Source organism: Tyto alba, unplaced genomic scaffold (genome assembly GCF_018691265.1).
Source record: "Tyto alba isolate M040663 unplaced genomic scaffold, T.alba_DEE_v4.0 Super-Scaffold_22, whole genome shotgun sequence".
NCBI lineage: Eukaryota > Metazoa > Chordata > Aves > Strigiformes > Tytonidae > Tyto > Tyto alba.
The window spans coordinates 10,624,340-10,642,622 of NW_024881296.1; the positions used below are offsets into that span (position 1 = coordinate 10,624,340).

The following is an 18,283-nucleotide window of genomic DNA, read 5'->3' on the forward strand; positions in this document are numbered from 1 at the left end:
CATATTGCACAGTTCCATTTACCTTTTTGTATCAAGATCCTATTTAAATGGGCTGTGTGTGTGTATATATATATATATATATATATATAACTATATATATATATATATAAAAATCAGTTAAAGAGAATTCATTCATTACCAAATTTTGGTCTCATCTGACCTGACATTCTAAGGCTTGTATTTTTGGTATAATACTTGTCAGAGTATCATTTTCTGAGCATAAAAGACTCAAAAGATTTAAACTGCTATTTGCTATTGCCACTGTCCTGCATCCAATAGAAGAAATATATTTTTACTGCAGAGGAAAATGACTTGTTTCGTGCTTCTCACATATTATCTTTATTAAACATTTGGACAGATATGCATCCATTTATTATATAAATAATCTATGGCTTCTTTGTTTGCAAATGCTGGTTGAAAGTTCACGAGAACAAGCTTTTCTGTGAACTTTCTGTATTTATAAGTTCAGTCACTGTAATAAATCCTGAGACTATTGCCTGCTTAGCAGCATTTTGCACTGTAACCCAATGGCTAAAACAGAGAAGCTGGGAGCTCTACATCTGAATATTTCAAAACCTCTGAACAGCTTGATTGGAGTTTGATTTTCTTCTTAAATAGTGCAAGTTGTTCTGAAGAGAATGTATAATCACAATTATCTGATAGTCAAATCCTTGGTGGCTAACATACAAAGCTCCACTACTGCTAATAGAGGCTTCATTTGAGCAAAGCTTATTGCAGCATTTTGTAGTCGCTAGAAAAAAAGTGTTCTTTGTGCGTGCTGTAGTTCAGAGCTGTAAGGTCTTTGTGAATGGTTACTCTCAAAGTGCTACAGAAGTTCCCCAGTTCAAGGTGGCTCCTGGCTCCTCGGAAAAATGAGTGTGGGCTTCCAGCCTGGGAGGAGAGAAATAGGTGAAAAAGGAGCATCCTTGGGCTAGGCAGGACAGGTCTGCCTAGCGCAGCTCTGCAGCTGGGACCAGTCAGTGCTAAGCTGGTTCAGGAGAAGGAAGAAAGGTGAGTGCTGACCCCAGTAAACACAACGAGCATCCATGAATCCAAGTTCTCAATCACAGAAAAAGCTCCTCCAGCTCTATTTGCCAGAGCAAAAGGATTTTCATATTATAAAACCAAGAGTCGCCATGTGGTCACCTAACCACATCATTTAGGACACAGAACATCCTTGAATTTGATCCAGTTTAAACTTGAGTACATCTTTTAGATTAAAAAACCCAACAACATCTATTCTCGATTTAAAAATTACTAATGGTAGAAAAGCCACAATAACCTATTGCAATCCATGCCAGTAGCTAAGTATTTCCCTGGTGAAATGCGTAGCCTTTTCCTCCTGCACATTTGTCCAGCTCCAGCCACCAGATCTTTTTATATCTTTATTTGCTAGATTGGAAGAGTGTTAGTCCAGAAGTAAATACTTACCGTCTGTAACCAGCAATCCTTTAACCTTTTCTTCATATGTTTAAAAGGCTGCGTACCTACAACTTCTACCAGAAGGTGCATTCCAGCCTTTGGGTTGCTCTCAGAGCCGTTGCCCGCACCCTCTCTGGTTCTCGGGCAGTCTTTAGGAGTGCCTGCAGCAAACACCACGCTTCAGAGCTCAACACACCTACGGAGGACACAAGGCCCCCCTGCCAAAAATGCAGATCCCCAGGGGTCACACTAGTTTTCAACCAGTTTTCAACCACGTCCAGCCGATGGTGTGGAGGCAGCCTGGTGTGCCCTGGCTGAGCTCCCTGCTCCCCGGGGGGGCTGCCCCGGCCGCACGCACAGCCCCCGGGGCCTTGCTTCTCTTCGCTTTCGCCCACCGGATAAATGACTGTTGCCCAGTCATCTGCCACCAAACGACCGAGCACTTCAGACTTTTTCCTCTAGAGTTCCTTTAATCAACATTATATATGATAACCCTAATCTTCGTAACATCTGCCAACATTTTGAGTGACGATTTTATTCTCTCACTGGCCCTTAATACCACCTCTACTCCTAACAGTAAAACTAGTACCATATTTTTGCAGGACACTAACAGAAAGCAAGCTGCTCACTGCTGAACTGTTCAATTGCAGAAATGTTAGATAGTATCAGCGTTATTCTGTGCAGCTTCATCTCCCTGAAGTCACGCATTATTATTCACTTCACATCTAAGATATTTATATAGAGTTAGTGTGCTGCATTTTGAGCTCAGAGAGGTTTCTCTCAAGTGAGGTAAGGAAGGTTGGCAAGGAGAAGTAATTTTCTCTGTTTCTATCATGCTTTTCAGGTAAGAGTGTCAAAGTTATTTATTAATTAAGCAGCTCCATGATCTAATTGAAATAATATATTCTGCAGGTACTAACTAAAATAACATATTATACGTAGGTGAAATGAAAGCCACAAAAAAAGATAAATAAATGTCTCACAAGAATTTAGTGACAGACCATGAAGAGGACCATGAGAGAACCAGGGAAACGACTCTCTGGTGCCTTGCTTTATTCATAAAGGCAAATTCACTCTCTTTCTGAAACGTTCCTACTCAATCTCGGCTCTATACATTAACTCCACCTCTTTTTCCTCCTTCAAATGCTGAGCATCTTTTGATATATTTGATAAGTCTCTAATAAACAATTCCCATCAGTGCCAAAAAGACAAAAGTATCACGTAGGAAAAAATCTCATGGCTCTTCTTCCACACGGACTTCTGCAAAAATAACCAGCTACAAATAAGCAAGGATGCATACTTTCCATGATTCATGGAAACCATCATAGACTGCGGGACTGTTGTACTGAATCTGAGCTTTCACAGAAAAAAACGTTACCAGGAGGCCCAATGGCAAGGGAAGCCTTCCCAAACAGGAACTGAACATGAATCAAGTCAGGATGAGTCAGATTGTTTTCGTGATTCTGCAGAGACAATCTGAGATAATAGCTGGGTTGTGTGAACTATTGCTATAATTTATTACAATAAAAATTCAAAATACAATGACTTATATTCATATTACTGTTACGAGTTGGGTTTTTCTTTTACTATGTATATCAAGAACACTGTAATACTTATATTTCTAGCCCCTCCGTGTGAATAAACACATAGAAAAATATTTATAAATGTCCTCTGTATGCTTTGTAGCCATATGTAAAGTTTCATCCTAACAAACATAGCAACATCCCTTTTGTAGGCTCGGTGAAGTACGTTTTGATAAGACAGTACTGTCACAGCAGGACTGAGTTACGGCCTTAGGACACCGAGGATTTAGAATACAATTGTTACATGTCGAAGCTTGAAGCTTATGACAGAACAACATTTCCTTTCCAGATGGTAAAAAAAAAAAAAAAAAAAAAAAAATGACTGGGGAAAATAAGCCCGAGCCTTTGCTTAAATATATAAATTAGATTTGTGCTGCTTTTGATACAAAGAAAGAAAGAAACCCTGGCTATTTCTGTTTCATAAAATAGAATTACTGCCCAGGTGTTGTAGCTAGTATAGTGTAGGCAGCACAAAGTATCAGTACAGCTAAAGGGCACCTCTGATGTTTGTGTGTTGTATAGGCAGGTTAAGTAAATGGTTTTAATTTAACCAACCAGATCTCATGACTCAAGGTGAGAAAAATTCTTCTTTAGTGCTGTACTCCATCCTTTGCCAAAAAGCTGTTCCCAATCAAAACTATATTTATCCATTATTTACCAGTTTAGTTAACTGAGGACAAGTTGTTCTGAAAATATTTGTTTAAATCAGCCAGCCAGGCAGCAGGAAGAATAAAGAGAGGGAAGAAAAAACACAACAGAAACGCATCTAAAGTTCCAGGGAAAACCTTTCTGTTGACTTTATCAGGATTTGGCCAAGATCTGCAGTCAACAGATGAGAACGATGGCTATTAAGGGAAAGAGACTAGAGACTCTAAAGAAAGAAGAGGCAGAGACTGGAAAGTAGTGGGAACTTCCCAAGTTCCCATTTAAAAGGGCAAAATGGAGGTCCAGCTGCAAACAAGACATGGAAGGGGACGAAAACTGAGAAAGTAAAGTAAAAGATGTGTCACCATTGATTTTAATGGATAGAGATGTCAAGCATTGGCCTTGTCTGAAGATTTTCCCAAATGCATGCTAGTGCCACAGGCTGGGTTCAGTATGGCCAGGATATTGAAACAGCTGGAAAATTTGGAGAGATTATTCATGTCTGAAGCTTTGGGAAGATCACATCTGGGTAGTGGTAAAGGGAAAGATTTATCTTTCATTTTAAATTAAGTTCAGTTTGGAAATGATTGGTGAGTTTTTGTTACAAAATTATATTTAGGGTCCTCTCTCTGAGAGAATATTTTAATTTGTAATTTTCACCCTGACAAAATGATTTTACTAGAGCACAGTGAGTGCAGTGGGCATGTATCAGTAATGACCATGAAAGGACAAACGCTGCACAGCAAGCCTTATAGGACAGAGTGTAAGATTAACCACAAAGAAATCCAAACATGTCAAGAAATGTGTCTGAAATGAAGTGACTAGCAAATCCTCCAAAAATCAGTCTTTGCGGGGAGAACAAATATGGAAGACATATTGTCTTAATCCATACCAGACTGACACATCTTTTGAAGAACAAACTGCAATTCTTTCTAAACTATGAAGCCTTGAAGGGAGACCAGGCATGGATTTGCCAGCCAGGGAAAAGGTCCGTTAGCCACTTCCTTTATTCCCCAGCCAGACCTCCCCGCGCCGTCCCCTTGCCTGTTTTTTAAATAAAAACATCCAAATATGTAGCTAGTAGAGAGATGGGTGTATGACCAATAGATGGGTAGATAGTAGATAAAGGCCACTTGCTTTTTTCTCCTACAGTTTTCTGGTTTGTGAAGCAGTAGCTTTATTTTCCTTGTCACATCTCCTCACTGATGATCTGTCCTTCTTGAGTCGGCTTCCAGTGCAGTGAATGGCTTCCATTTTTAATTTACCATACAAAGATAATTATAACTTTCCCTGTGGATGTGGGCAATGAGCTTGCAGTCTTGACAACCACATTATAAATGATCGAAGCACATGCTGTCGGTGCTCCAGCTAGTAGAAGAACACAGGCCTCTAAACCTTTTCAGGGTTTACAGCATCAGATGACCTTGTTATCCCAGTCTTACAGACATGAACCAGGATGGTGATGACTCATCACAATAAATATCTATTATAGGGCCCAGATCTAATTTTTCATGGCCACCACTTCCCTGCAGCACATTCAGGCAGCAGCATTCTTGTGAGTTGCAGCACCTCCCTTTTGGGTGTTTGCTTGTGTCGTGGTGTGCCACCTCGAAGGCCCCCACGCTGCTACCAGTGCTCTTCTGAGGCCCCTCCATGCGCGCAGGCACCATGGTCCAATTTTCCAGGTGAACACCACATTGGTGTTTCCCCCTCTAGGTACATACAAAGGGATTCTTTGAGCAAAACCAGGGAATAATCTTACCAGAAGTCCTCCAAATTCTTGGGGAATGCGACATGGAGAGTCTGACCGACAAAAGCTGCCTTTGATGATGGACAAAATGTCACAGAGTTGTTCCTTTTCCTAGTGTGGAACTGAATTTGCGAGCACGCTACACCAGTACCTCCCAAGCGGTAAAAAGACCCATATGGGATTGCACAAAAAGGCACATAAAGCCTTGCTACCAAGGGGAAATAGCAGTCGATAGCAATCTTCCAAATAGCTATGCTTCAAAAGCCTCAGCCTGTAGGAGTCACAGTAATGTTCAAAACTCCAGCAGCTCCCTCGATGTGATCAGATCTTCCTTTCTCCATCAGCAGCTGGGCCGTGTTTTGAGCCAGCAATGTTTCCACACAAAGTAGTTGTAGTTATAGCAGAGAAATAATAATAGTAATAATAATAGTAATAATAGTAATAATAATAACAATAATGATAATAACAACAATAATAACAACAACAACAAAACAACAACAACAACAACAACAAAACAACAATAATAATAATAATAATAATAATAATAACAATAATAAATAATAATAATAATATAATGCCTGCCTCTCCCCATCACTGCTCCACATGGAAGGCTTTGTAAAACAGTTTTCCAGCAGAGATGTGCCAGTTGCACGCACAGCGGGCAGATGCAGAACACATCTACTTCAAAGGAGGTGCCATCAGCAGCAGAGGCAAGGCCCCATGAAATGCCAGCCTACGAAAAGGCAACAGTGGCCCTACTGTCAGATCCTGTGGGGTGGGAATGTTGTCCCTCCTGTGACCAGAGACAGGACCACCCAGCCTGTGCAACGGCAGCAAGCGATGCGCAGCCTCCATCCTACAGCTCCTGCTTGCTGCTCCATGCACGCTGCACCACACAACTGTGCTCAGCCACCTCCACAAATATCAGGATGCCAGTGACTAGTACAAGCTTTTTATTTCTTTTCTTGATGATGAATGTTTTTACATTCCCCAAGAGGAATACAGTAGCCCACCGTACATTTTCAACTGTCTTGGCTGTTTCTATAAAGCTAGGAGGACGGACCAACAAAAATCACCTGAGATGATGAAGGGTTTTGATGAAGGCCTCCCAAAACCCAGCTCTGAACTTGCTACTAGTGCCTAAACAGGTTCATACACAAGCCAGCTGGGAGCGAGTCAGAGCAGGCGTGTTTCCTTGCTCTGGGGAGTCCTCCCCTCTCTCAGCAGAACGTGGCGCTGCCCAGGGCACTGCCAGCTCGGTGAGGACGCAGCCCCGGCTGCGGTGGTGGTGTGGATGGCCACAGGGCACGGTCACGTTTCTTAGCCCCAGCCCAGCAGCCAGCCCAGCTCAGAGCTGCGCCCACCGCGGCACCCCTCCTCGCTCCCCTGGGAAGCCAGCGCTGCCCCAAGCTGCGGGAAAACCACAACCAGACCCCCGTGTTTTTGGTTTCTACAGCCTGCCCAGCCACATCATCAGACTGTCAAGTTTTTAGCAAATGATATAGACATCAGTGGATTCTCCAGATATTAAAAGACTATCCTTCAGCCTGCTACACCACCTCTGAACGTGGCCCCCCACCTAGACTGCAGCCCTTCAAGTTATCCTTCATTTGTTTGTTGGTGTGCTTCCTTAGATCTGCAGATCGGTTTGATTATTTGAACATCTGGAAGTTGTCACATGCTTTTTTTGACCATGACCATCTGAAATACTACCCAGCAGGACTTGGGGAGAGACGCAGTAAGGAAACAAAAACATCCTACTCATAAGAACATGTGGCAGGCATTATCAAATGACACCATCCCAAAGGGGGGTGCTATATATCCAACCAAAGACAAACTTCCTCTCTATCCCCTAAAGCTGGGACAATTGCTTTCCATAACATCCATTCCAGACATAAAAAAAAAATAATATTACATACAAATACCTAAGATATTTTTCATTAAACATTATGTTATGAAAGTTGGCTGTCTATTACTGATGGAGAAGAATCATTTAATTCATCTTCTGAGTTTCAGAGCTGAAGAGTAGCTCCCCAAGTACATGGTTCTCCATAGAAAAGCCTCCCCAAAAATGGTTCAGCATCTGAAGTCATCAGGCTACATAGCCCTGGTTTGCCTGTTGTCCTCACAGAGTGCATGTTCTTTGGTAAAGCTGGAATGGGATATGCAAAAAAAATCGAGATGGAAAAGGTTGAAATACAGAGTCAGTGTTTCTCAGCAATCCCACCACACGGACAGGGGGCTCTGGAGAAGAGGGAAAAGGCAGCCCAAAATCAGTGCAAATGAAACCCATGTATTTGCAGCACCCACAAAACGTAATTTAACTATGCAGGTGGAAGCCCGTGAAATTCAAGCACAGGTTTTAGATTTGGTTTCTTGTTCTTATCAAAATACAGCTAGCAAGTGAAGTGTGGAGAGCCACAAAGACCGTGCAGTTGCAGTTTGGCAGTGGTTAACCAGTGATATTTTAGCCCTCGCCAAGAGGTTCCCCCTATAACCACAACTAGATGGGAGCAGGTTTCCTTCTGGCCAGCCTGTCTGCCTACAGACCACAGTCCTGAAATCCCACTGCCCTGGGTGCCATCAGGAGAACAGCGGGAGCCGTGCTCCCACGCCGTGCTCCACAGCCCACCTTCCCCGTGGGCAGCCTGCTGGGGTTTCGTCCCAGGGACGTGCCCAGGCTTCCCCGCGCCCTCGCAGTCACATCCACGTAACTACTCCTGCCACCAGCCCTCAGCCTCCGCACGTCTCCAGAGCCAACACGGGCTGTGCCCCGTGACTGCTGTTGTTTCTTCCTCGGTTGGGGCTACTTTTAGATTCAGCGGCAGAGCAAACTGAGTTTTCATTATTTAAATCAGTGCCCATAGCTACCGAAGTCAATTCCAGACAAGCCGAACGTATCTTGATACCATCCCAAGGGCCTAGGAGGAATTCCATGCAGTGCAGCAACAGCCCTTCCCGGGAACCGTCTTAGCAGAGCCGCTCTCCTCTGGTGTAGCCTAACATAAATATTCCATGCTCTTTTTACTGGGATATGAAGAAAAGTGGTTTTTCTTTTTAGTGCCTTATTTTAGCCGCCGACCACGCGATGATCAGTTAAAATACGCGTCGGCCCCCTCAGCTTTTAATGAGGCGACGCCGTTCGGTGTCACCCCCAGCCCACGGCCCAGCCCCGACTCGCCCTGCGCTCCCTACCCAAATCCCGCGGCCCCGTTTTCTCTTTGGGCGCCCGCCCCTGCCCCAGGGAAAGCGCTCCCCTCAGATCGGGCGGGAGCCCGCCCTCGCCCCCCCGGACCCTCAGCCCCGCAGCCCCACGGCCCCGCAACCCACCTGGATCCACAGCCCCACAGTCCCCCTGGCCCCCCCGGATCCACAGCCCCACAGCCCCCCCCGGCCCCGCAGCCCGGCGGCTGCAGCCCAGGCGCCCGGTCCCGTCTCGTCCCGTCCCGCGGCGCCGCGGGGCGCGCACCTGGGCGCTGCCCACTCGCGACACCCGTGGGCTCCCGCCCTCCCCCCGGCGGAAACAACCTCTTCGCGCCGTGCGGGCAGCGTGGGCCTGGCGCGGTTCCTGCGCGCACCCACGAGGTGTCACTCCTGCCACGCCGCGGGACCGCCGCGCCCCGGGCTCCCCACGGCGCGGGGAGCGGGCCCGGAGTGGGGAGGGGGGTGGTGGTGTCTGCACGGCCCCCGGCTGGCGCGTTGTTCGGTTGCTGATGTCGGAAGCAAAACTTGCAGTTGCTGCCCAGCGACTTTCAACGACAGCGTAGCTGAGGGTTTAGAGGAGGAAAATGTAACCGGTTTTGTTTGTTTCCTACCAATATCGGGTCTCAGCGCATAAATCAGTTGGGCCCAGCCAGGGGGAAAAAAAAAAAAAATCAAATAGAAGGAAGAGGCATATGACCAGTTCAGAACTAGTGGGGAAAAAAAGAAAACTTGATAAAACTAGTTTGCTTTACTATGGTAAAGAAAATTGGTCTGACTTAATTTCTCATTTTATGCTCTGTTTAGATTTATCAAAAAATGGGCTGTAATGAATACTGAAAGTGCCCCGTCCAGTAAATTTCTGTAATCCATATTTTTCATATTCAGCATTACACAAGACAAAACAAATAGTACCACTCAGATTGCACATTTTTCCTTAGCAGAATTAAAATATTGGCAGTATTTGGCGCTGATACACTGGCCATGCTGGTGCTTCTGTGTCAGCACCAATAAAACAGAAAGTAAGGAGTGTCAGGGAGAGCCAGCTGTTAAAAGAAGCCATTTCTGCATTGCACAGAGGCCTGACGCTGAGTGCTGCAGAGAGCTTTTCTCTGGCAGCGCAAGAAGCAGCCGGCTGCCGCCGCTGCTGCCGCATGCATGCGACTTCTTCACCACATTGGGCACGGAAAGGCTTTTTCTTCTTTCTTGTCTTCTTTTTTTTTTTTTTTTTTTTTTTTTTTTTGCACAGTGCAATTGGGGCAGCACATTCAAACTCTTTATTTAGATGAAAGATAAAAGCAGTGGGCTCTGTGTGGTTTGAAGGGTGCGTAGATCAAAGTCCTCCTGTCTTTCCAATGCTCAGCCTTTTATTTCCCAGTGCTGACCCCCGGGTCAGGCAGTGCCACCAAACACACGCGTAGCCTGCGCTCTCTCACTCCTCTTCTGCCCAGTCCTGATTCTTCGCTGGTCACAGCATTAATCACCCAGAGCAGGAGGTCGGCAGCCGCCTGTGAGTGCTCTCAGGATGCAGAAACTGTGATAGCCATGAGAGAAGGGTGGTGGGCCTTGATGTCACTATCCCAGCTGTTATTTTTGTGCTCTTTTTTATTTTTATCACTCCTTCTTTTCTCTCTCTCCCTCTTGTTCCCCAAGGTCTTCTGGCCTCCAAACCCTTGGTTTTTATTTTCTCACTAAAAGCTACAAAATGCTCAAAGCCTCTCTCCCTAGTCCATGCAGTTGGTAGAAGGAAGTTGCCTTCAAAAGCTGTCTAGAGATGAAGGTGCATTCCCAGCACACAGTGTGGTCTGGGGTGGGATGCGTGGCAGAAGTCCAAACCATCTTGCAAAAAAAAACAAAAAAACAAACCCAACCCCATGCTACTGTACCAAAAAGTTACCACAACTGACATCCAGCTAGCAAGCACAGTTGTACCTGCTGAGCAAAGGGTAACTACGCTTTAAAGTCAGCCTTACAGGTTTCATAGCTCTCATTTCAGTGGATGTACGCTGGGAGTGTGCTCTCATTACATGAAGAAAAAAAAGATAGAAGTGAAAATCCCCCCCTGCACACAAATGCACCACTGGGAGTGCAGCTGCAGTTACTCCCTCATGCCTAAGGTTTCCAACAGTGACAGAAAAGGATGAGGAAAATGGTTGAGAAGGAAAGCAAGAGAAGAGGGCTTAGGCAAGGCCTTGCTAGTCAGGGACCCAGCAAGGCTGCTAACATACGTCAGGTCAGGTAGAGGAAGGGGAAATGGAGCAACACAAACTGACAGGAATTACAAACTTAACTGTTCCCTAAAACCAACTTTCGGGAAACCAATTCCCTCATTAATTAAGCATTTTCTAATTGTCCGCACTGTGTCTTCAGCAGTTTACTTTGCTGCTAGTGACTCCTTTTAAAACACCAGAACAGTTACTATAAAGTCTCTCCATTGACGAAATTCCACATTTATACACCTTTCCCCCCAAAAAAACTTTTTCTGTGATTTAGGTACAGCATGAACTTCCACAGGCCCGTTCACTGGCTTCACTGGAGCTACCTCCCAGACCAGTATGGACCAGGACTTAGAAATATTTCCTTCTCTTGGGCTTCAATCTTCCTTCCTGCCTCCCACAGACGCTTTCTTTGATAAGAGACTGAGACGCTCTGCACCACTATGTGGACTCCCTCACCTTGCTGTTACCATGAAAGAAACTCAAGCTCCCAATTTATTTTGAATTACAGTGCCTGGAGTGAATGGCATGAAAGGACATCCCTTCCTCCCCCCAGCCCCGAGCACCAGGGGAGTCACACCCCCAGGCTTCCTTTTGCCCATCTCCGTTCAATGCACCGAAGCTAATTAATAACTCGCCACCCTCCTACCTCCTGAGGTCCCCAGTGACACCTCCCCACCAGGGGAGGAGGGATGTCCCCGGGCACCCCTCTGCAGGCCCCCTCCTCCCCAGGACATCGCCCCAGGCCCCTTCTCTTTCAGCCTGGAGCTCTGCTGGAGGCTGCTCAGCCAGCTCTCCCCGTCCCCACCAGTGGTCTGCCTGGCCCCTGTGAGCCTGCCCTGGTCACGTATAGCATTTATATACTGTTTACCAATATCAGCTTTGGCACTGGGGCCAAGTTGATTTGGGAGGGAAGGAAGGAAAGGTCAGATGCTCCTGGTCTCCATTCCTGTCTCAGCAGGTTCATGCTCCTGCACAGACATCCAGAGAGGTCAGGGGGGTCCTGGTGAGGTGCGGGAGCCTGACTTTGCAGAGAGACTTGGCAAACAGTTTAAACAAAGGTGGTAACGTTGCTAACGGCCGCTCTGCAGCCTGTTTCCAGCCACACCATGGCATGCCAGGCCAGCTTTTGAGTGGATACCTTAACCCTGCTGCCAGTCAAAGTAAAGATTTTATAAAGTAGGGGGGCTGATGCACAGAGGAGCTCAGGGAAGTACCGTAGTTGTTTAAGAATGCCTCTGTGTGGTTATGTCTGACTCCCCACCAACATCTCAGAGAGGGGAGTTTGGGGCAGCAGTGGCTGCAGGAGGAGTGGCGAGCTGGTGGGAGCAGGGGGGGAAGGGGAGAAACAGGCACCCCGGGGGCAGGACGGTCCCCTGAGATCAGGCCACAGTAGGAGGCACGTTCTGCATCTGCATCAGCCCCGGCCCTAGCGCTGGCCTGCCTTTCCTTTAGTGCTTTCTTCTTTTTTTGCGTGTAATTTCTTTCGATTCCAAGAAAGATAAAACAGAGGTAAGTGTAAAGAGCATTAGTGGGCACCGTAGGAACATGCGAGAGGGATCAGTGGAGAGAGGATCAGAAGAACAAAACCACAAAAAATGGTGAATTCTAACAAAGACGTTACTGAGAGGGGAGGGGGAAAGAAGAAAGAGAGTCTAAAAGAAAATATGAGTCGTAAAAAGAGCAATGCATCAGAAGAGGTGAACTCAAAAAAGGCCGTAGATTTCAGGTTATACATTCTGCTCAGCAGAAAGGTAGAAAAGTAAGTTACATTAAATATGCCATTGCCACACATCTTTTAAAAAGGAAAAGGGGAAAGGAATAAAGAGGTGGCTAGGAAAGTTGTATGAATAATGAAGTGCCTCACTGATGTGATACACATGCAAGAGGGAGCCTTAAGGTTAAGAGGAAGGGTGGTAAATAGTATCTCTTCTGAAAGCTGACATCTGTGATGAATCTAATGAGAGATTTCAAAACCTAGTCAAATCAAAAAAAGTGCCAATGAAGGTGAATGCAGCAGAATATATTTTGGGAGCTAAGAAAACGTACAATAAAAGTTGTGCAAATGCCACTAACAAGGTAACATTTACAGTCGTGTCTTAATACTGTTTGATATTTACTGTCCACGTCCACACTTGTAAATAAGGACTATCACCTATCATTTGAGCAGGTTCTTGTCAGAGCAATTTCTCTTAAAAATTGTCAGTTTATTGTCAGAGCAATTTCTCTTAAAAATTTACACATACAGATCCCTTATGACAAATAGTAATGATGGTACTCATGCTCATTCATGAGTTTGTGTTAAAGAATCAGGCCAGCAGATTCCTCACTCTCACCCACACACAGAGATACCCGCAGACAAAAGGACTACAAGTATTTCACAGATTAGAATCAAAAAAGAAAAGTGACCTTGGGAAAAGAATTTTCTCCCTTGGTGGGAAAACCAAGGGAGGCTGTAACGTTGCAATGGCCATTTACGTACTTGAGCCAAAAGGTAGGGAACATTTTATTATAGTGATTGTAGCAGCCAGCCTGGTCAAAAATAAAGGGATAAGTTGAAGCAAAGAAGATTTAGTTTAGATATTAGGAAAAAAAACATTGTAGTGGAAGATTGTCTGGAGTGACCCTGCAGCCCCCAAGCCAACGTCCGTACAAACAAACCCCATTTATTTGTACACAGGTCACTTGAGGACTCCACAGTCTGGAACAGCACGAGGAGGGGGAGCCCAGCCTCAGAGGGATCGCCCTCTCTTCCCCTCTGCCTCTTTGATATTGGAACCTCAGCCTCTCTTCAACTCACGGGAGAAAAAGCATGACTCTGTTCAGCACAGTCAGATCAAAAGGCAGATTGGTATGATTCACAACCACTAAGTAACTTGCTTAAATGAATAGTGGACACAGAGTATGTTCAAAGAAATCGTTGATAATTTCCCTGGAACATCTTGTGATTAAAACCTTATGTTATATAGGTCCCTACAGCTATTAACTTGATCTTAGCAAAATTCCCGTTGTATGCACCAAAGTTAGTAAGTCCAGTGTTAGTTCTATGCACAACATCTCTAGCTAGAAGGGACATTAAAAATATGGTAATATAAAGTCTAAATTCAAACAGCTGTTAATCAATTAGCATAAAGATAAATAATTGGAAGACTCACAAACAAATCACTGGTCATTCCGAACTCCTTGTTCCAGATACTTAAAGAAAACAACCTTCCCTCACTTTAGTTGTCTGCTTCAGCTTTATCATTTTTTTAATAAATAAACACCCTAAATGAATTCCTATAGGTGTCATTTTCTGGAACTATTTTTTGCCCTCCTATTTGTTATTTACTGGGGGACTACTTGGCATTTGTGTCTCAGGATTTCAAACGATATTAGGGGGTGCAATTTGAAAAAAGCAATTCTAGATATTTGGTAATAATCACTTTCTAGCTGCAAAAATGTCACTGTTGGGTTTTAAAGGGCCAGCCACATTCGAGCTTGTCTGATTTTGGGGGTTTTGATTCCAACTCTGCACAGCCATGGCCAACAGTCTGTCAATCCACCAGCTGCATTCAGCCTCTCTTGCTCTTAATTACTCAGTTCCCCAGTTCTCCTTCCTTGTCGGTTCTGTTCTGGTCACCACAATTAATTCCCATTTCTTACTCCTGTATTCACCTACAGCTTATTAATTTTTGGCCACTCTCCACTACTGTTTCAGCTCAGCATTTAGCAATTTCTCTCATTACTTGTTAAGGACTTTTTCTACCCTCTTTGGTTTTGTAGGGTTGAAGAAGAGTTTTTAACTGCACTTTACAAAAGAATGGGTGAATATTTTGCTGTTGTCAGGTAGATGGCAGGGAAGCTCCTGTCTCTCCCACTGGCCGTTCTCCTTCTCAGGCTGTTCTGGGAGCACAAAATGTTCTCGAGGGTGCAGAAACACCACCAAACACTTCCTTCCCCTGTAGGTTTAAGAGCTGTTTTATGGACAAGGATGCATGAAGAGAGAGACTGCCTGATGAATCCCAACTCGCAGATGGAAGTTCCCAGCTCCAAGTGGTTATTTTAATGGATATTACAATTAATAACCCCCAACGGAGGGTGTTTTCAGCTTCCTGGGCAGAGCCAGGAAGCACTGATTGATGGCTCTTCCCCAGGAGACAAGAAATGTGGTCCCTTCAGACTGGCTTTCTCTCAGTCCTTGTGGCCTCACTCAGACTTGTGGCCTCACTGAAATTCCTGATGGGTATATCATTGTGTAACCGAAGTCATGCTTCAGCTGTTTGGTAGTTGTACAAACACGCCTTAATCTGAGTTAATCTTAATTCTTGGAAGTGGGTCTTTATATAAATTTGGAAACAAACATTTAGCTTTTCTCTGCGGGAAAGTAAAAGGAAGTTTGTGCCTACTTGGAGTTTCCAGTGCCAGTATTGTTATCACTGGCAGATGGCAGCGATCAGGTGAAGCACCAAAAGATTGCAAACCCTTTAAAAATCAACTGGTTGCAGGATAGATTTTGTTTGGGCCAAATTCACTCACGTAACAGTGGAGTTGCATCACTTGAAACTAAGCTCAAATGAAACCTTATACATCTCTCTGACTACCTTGAAATCCTTATTAGTAATGCATATTTTTACTTTACGGACAGTGTGTTAAATCCTGTATAAATACAGGGAAATACAGCTATTCAATAGAGACTTCATATTTATTGAAAGGAAAGAAGTAGAATAAGTACAAAGTGATTTGAAAAAAAAAAAAAAAAAAAAAAAAAAAGAAAAGTATTTCTTAGGGTAAAGTTGCATGAACTACCTAATGCGTGAATTTGAAACTTTAGTTATTCAAAGAGAGTGATTGTTCAAAGCAGACACTGGTATCTAATTAGTTAACTCAGGCGAATCAGGCAATATACCAGCTGATGCAATTGGTGGCAGCAGGAGTTTGGAAATAAATATCTCTATCTGGCACTGCGAAGTGATACAGAGCTCAAATTTCTGTGGATTGCCTGGCCCCAAGTTCATGCCTCAGAGCTCGCATTTCTGTGGTAAAGGAAAATTAAATCTCAGCGTTTAAGATCTGGGGTTCAATGTGACTATTTATTAAAATTCATCCGGCCTCCCTAGCCTGTGAATATTTTGAGTTGACCTAGATGGAGCTCTTGATGAAATCAAGCTCTCATGGGGCATTCCCAGTGTTTTCTGATAAAAGCTTAGTAGAATTGTGCTAACAAAACCTAAGACACTTTAAAGCAGTGACTATCATCCTAGCTAAAATCCAGAAACACGGTGCCATGTGCTAACAAAGAACAAACAAAAAAATCCCAAACCTCCAGAAACCCCAGCTGAGCAAAACCCGGGGAACAGTCACTCATGGCAATTTACCATGTTTTGTCCTGCTTTCATTCAGGCTCCCTCTTTGGAGTCGCTGCAGCCAGGGCTCCAGCAGCACCAGGCCACTGGCAGAGCCCGCAGAGAAGCCAGCGCTCCCTGCAGAAGGCAGCTCAGCTCCCTCTGCCCTCCGCTGCTCCCCCCAAGAACCCTGGCCCAAGCGGCAACAGCTCAGGTAGGCACCCGACGTTAAATGAGATGACTCTGGCATTAACGTATGCAAATTTATTCTCTGATTGTGTCTCTGACTGTTCCACTTTGTATGGGGGGGAGGGACGGGGATGGGGACGGGGAAGGGTGTGCATTTTTAGGTTTGGTAGTCCCTCTGAAACAAGATTCCTGTTTCTCAATATCAAACCAAAGTCAGTGTGACAGATGGTACCAGAGCTGGCTGTCCTGAGTCTATCCTGTGCATTGCTAAAAAGGCATGTTTGTCCTATGCTCCCTACGATGCCCTGGAGTTACCAGCATTTTGTCACTTGACTTAGTTCCCATCACCACTCTTCTACCCAGAGATTCTGCTTACTATCCTTACATCACCTCTATCAGTCAAGAGCGCTATTTCTTAGGCCAAGCAGAGATTTCTGGTTCCAGCTCAGTTTAGCTTCAGAAGCTCCAGATCCGCTGTCTCATGGGCATACACTAAACCTACACGTGCTCCTAAACCTGTCAATAGGTCCCTGTGTGAGTAACCTTAGCAGTAGACAAACACCAGCACACCTGAATAAAGCCCTTGAATTCAAATGACAGCCTCCTGCGTTCCCACCCAAGGTTTCCTCTACAGACAGTATCCTTAGCACTCCCAAACCACAACCTTTTCAGCTTAAGATGCTGCGTTGTATCACTAGTGACAGCAGGGAGAAAGAAACACTGTCCTTCCTATTTAGCAAGCATACGCTTGTGTTCTGAGCCAGCTTTGTCCATGTCCGTTCCTAAGGAAATGCAGTTCGGTCGATCCGGTCTTGGGCAGCGACTGAATCGCTTTGCAGGCTGCGCTACTGCAGGCAGTTCTAGCTTAAAGAGAGGTTTGCTTATGTGATGGTGAGCAAGCTGGAAAGGTCTCTCTGCTGCTAGCTTGATAAAAAGAAAATAAAAAGTAAATGATTATCAATAAAGTGTGTTTGATTAGGTGTCACTAAGAGAAAGAAAAGGCCATTTCATGTCACTTTTTAGAAAGCACAAGGTGTGTAACTTTTTGGGGATGATTTTGCTCTTGACTAATCTTCAGATTCAATATTAAAATCTCAAACTTCCCAAAGGAAAGAGATTCTGCATCTTTTAATGAAAGATAAAACAACAATATAAACATACACAAATTTACAGAGAAAGGATCAACTTTAATACATCTGGAGTAAAAGGTGTTATTTTTTAAATATGGTATAAAAATAAATGCAAGAAACATTAACAGAGAATATACAGACAACAGACAAAGACACAGGCTTTCTTTCTCAATGTGAATACATCAGTGAAATGAAACCTTCTGTGCTAATTTATTGTGCAATAAATGTGATGCCATATGTATATTTATTAATATATGCATTTTTTACATTTCTTCCAGTTTTTGATTGACGTATTTTTTTTTTTAATAAACTGTGCCTAGCAGAAGCTTTTTTTTCACTGTACTTGAGCTTGCAGAAAATAAAAAGACACAGATCCAGCTTGATATGAAGGAGGAAGTGAGCAGACAGTTTTCAAAATGGAGGCATCGAAAGGCTAGAGAGTCCCTCGGAGTCTGTAATGCCTTAGTATACACAAAAGAAAACAAGTCAGGTCCTTGCTCATGCAACATCTTGTTCTACTGTCCTCTGAGTCAGGCAATCAGTGAGCTACAAAGTATGTATAATGATTTGAGTCTGCTTCCATGCTACAAGGTGATCCTTTTAGTAGGACTGCACTAGACTGGTTAACCTCTTTGATGTGAGCGATTTCCCCTGAGGAAAAGATAAAAACAAAAAAACAAAAACAGAAAACAGAGGCATGATCACTGCAAACCTGTTCATCAGCAACCACTTAGTGTTGCCACATCACTGTCAAATAACTAGGGGCACCAACTGGAGTCTGTCAAATCTTAAACCACAGGAAGCCCTTACACTTAAACACCTG

The 18,283-nt window shown here is 44.3% G+C and overlaps 1 protein-coding gene across 12 annotated transcripts in view; it reads right to left on the reverse strand.

The window, feature by feature from the left end:
• Positions 1–662: 662 nt before the first annotated feature.
• RGS7 (regulator of G protein signaling 7) overlaps positions 663–18,283 on the reverse strand; it is a 256,688-nt gene continuing 239,067 nt past the window's right edge. For 3 of the 12 annotated variants that reach the window (XR_006165600.1, XM_042795918.1, XM_042795919.1), the window contains one exon: positions 17,804–18,111. Coding sequence is in view for 8 of the 12 variants with exons in the window: in XM_042795918.1 (XP_042651852.1) it covers positions 18,061–18,111 (51 nt within the window). In the remaining 4 variants the exon portion in view is untranslated. Of the gene's footprint in view, positions 892–17,443; positions 18,112–18,283 lie in introns of those variants that run through there. The other 9 variants (XM_042795913.1, XM_042795912.1, XM_042795909.1 and 6 more) reach the window with 7 other exon arrangements.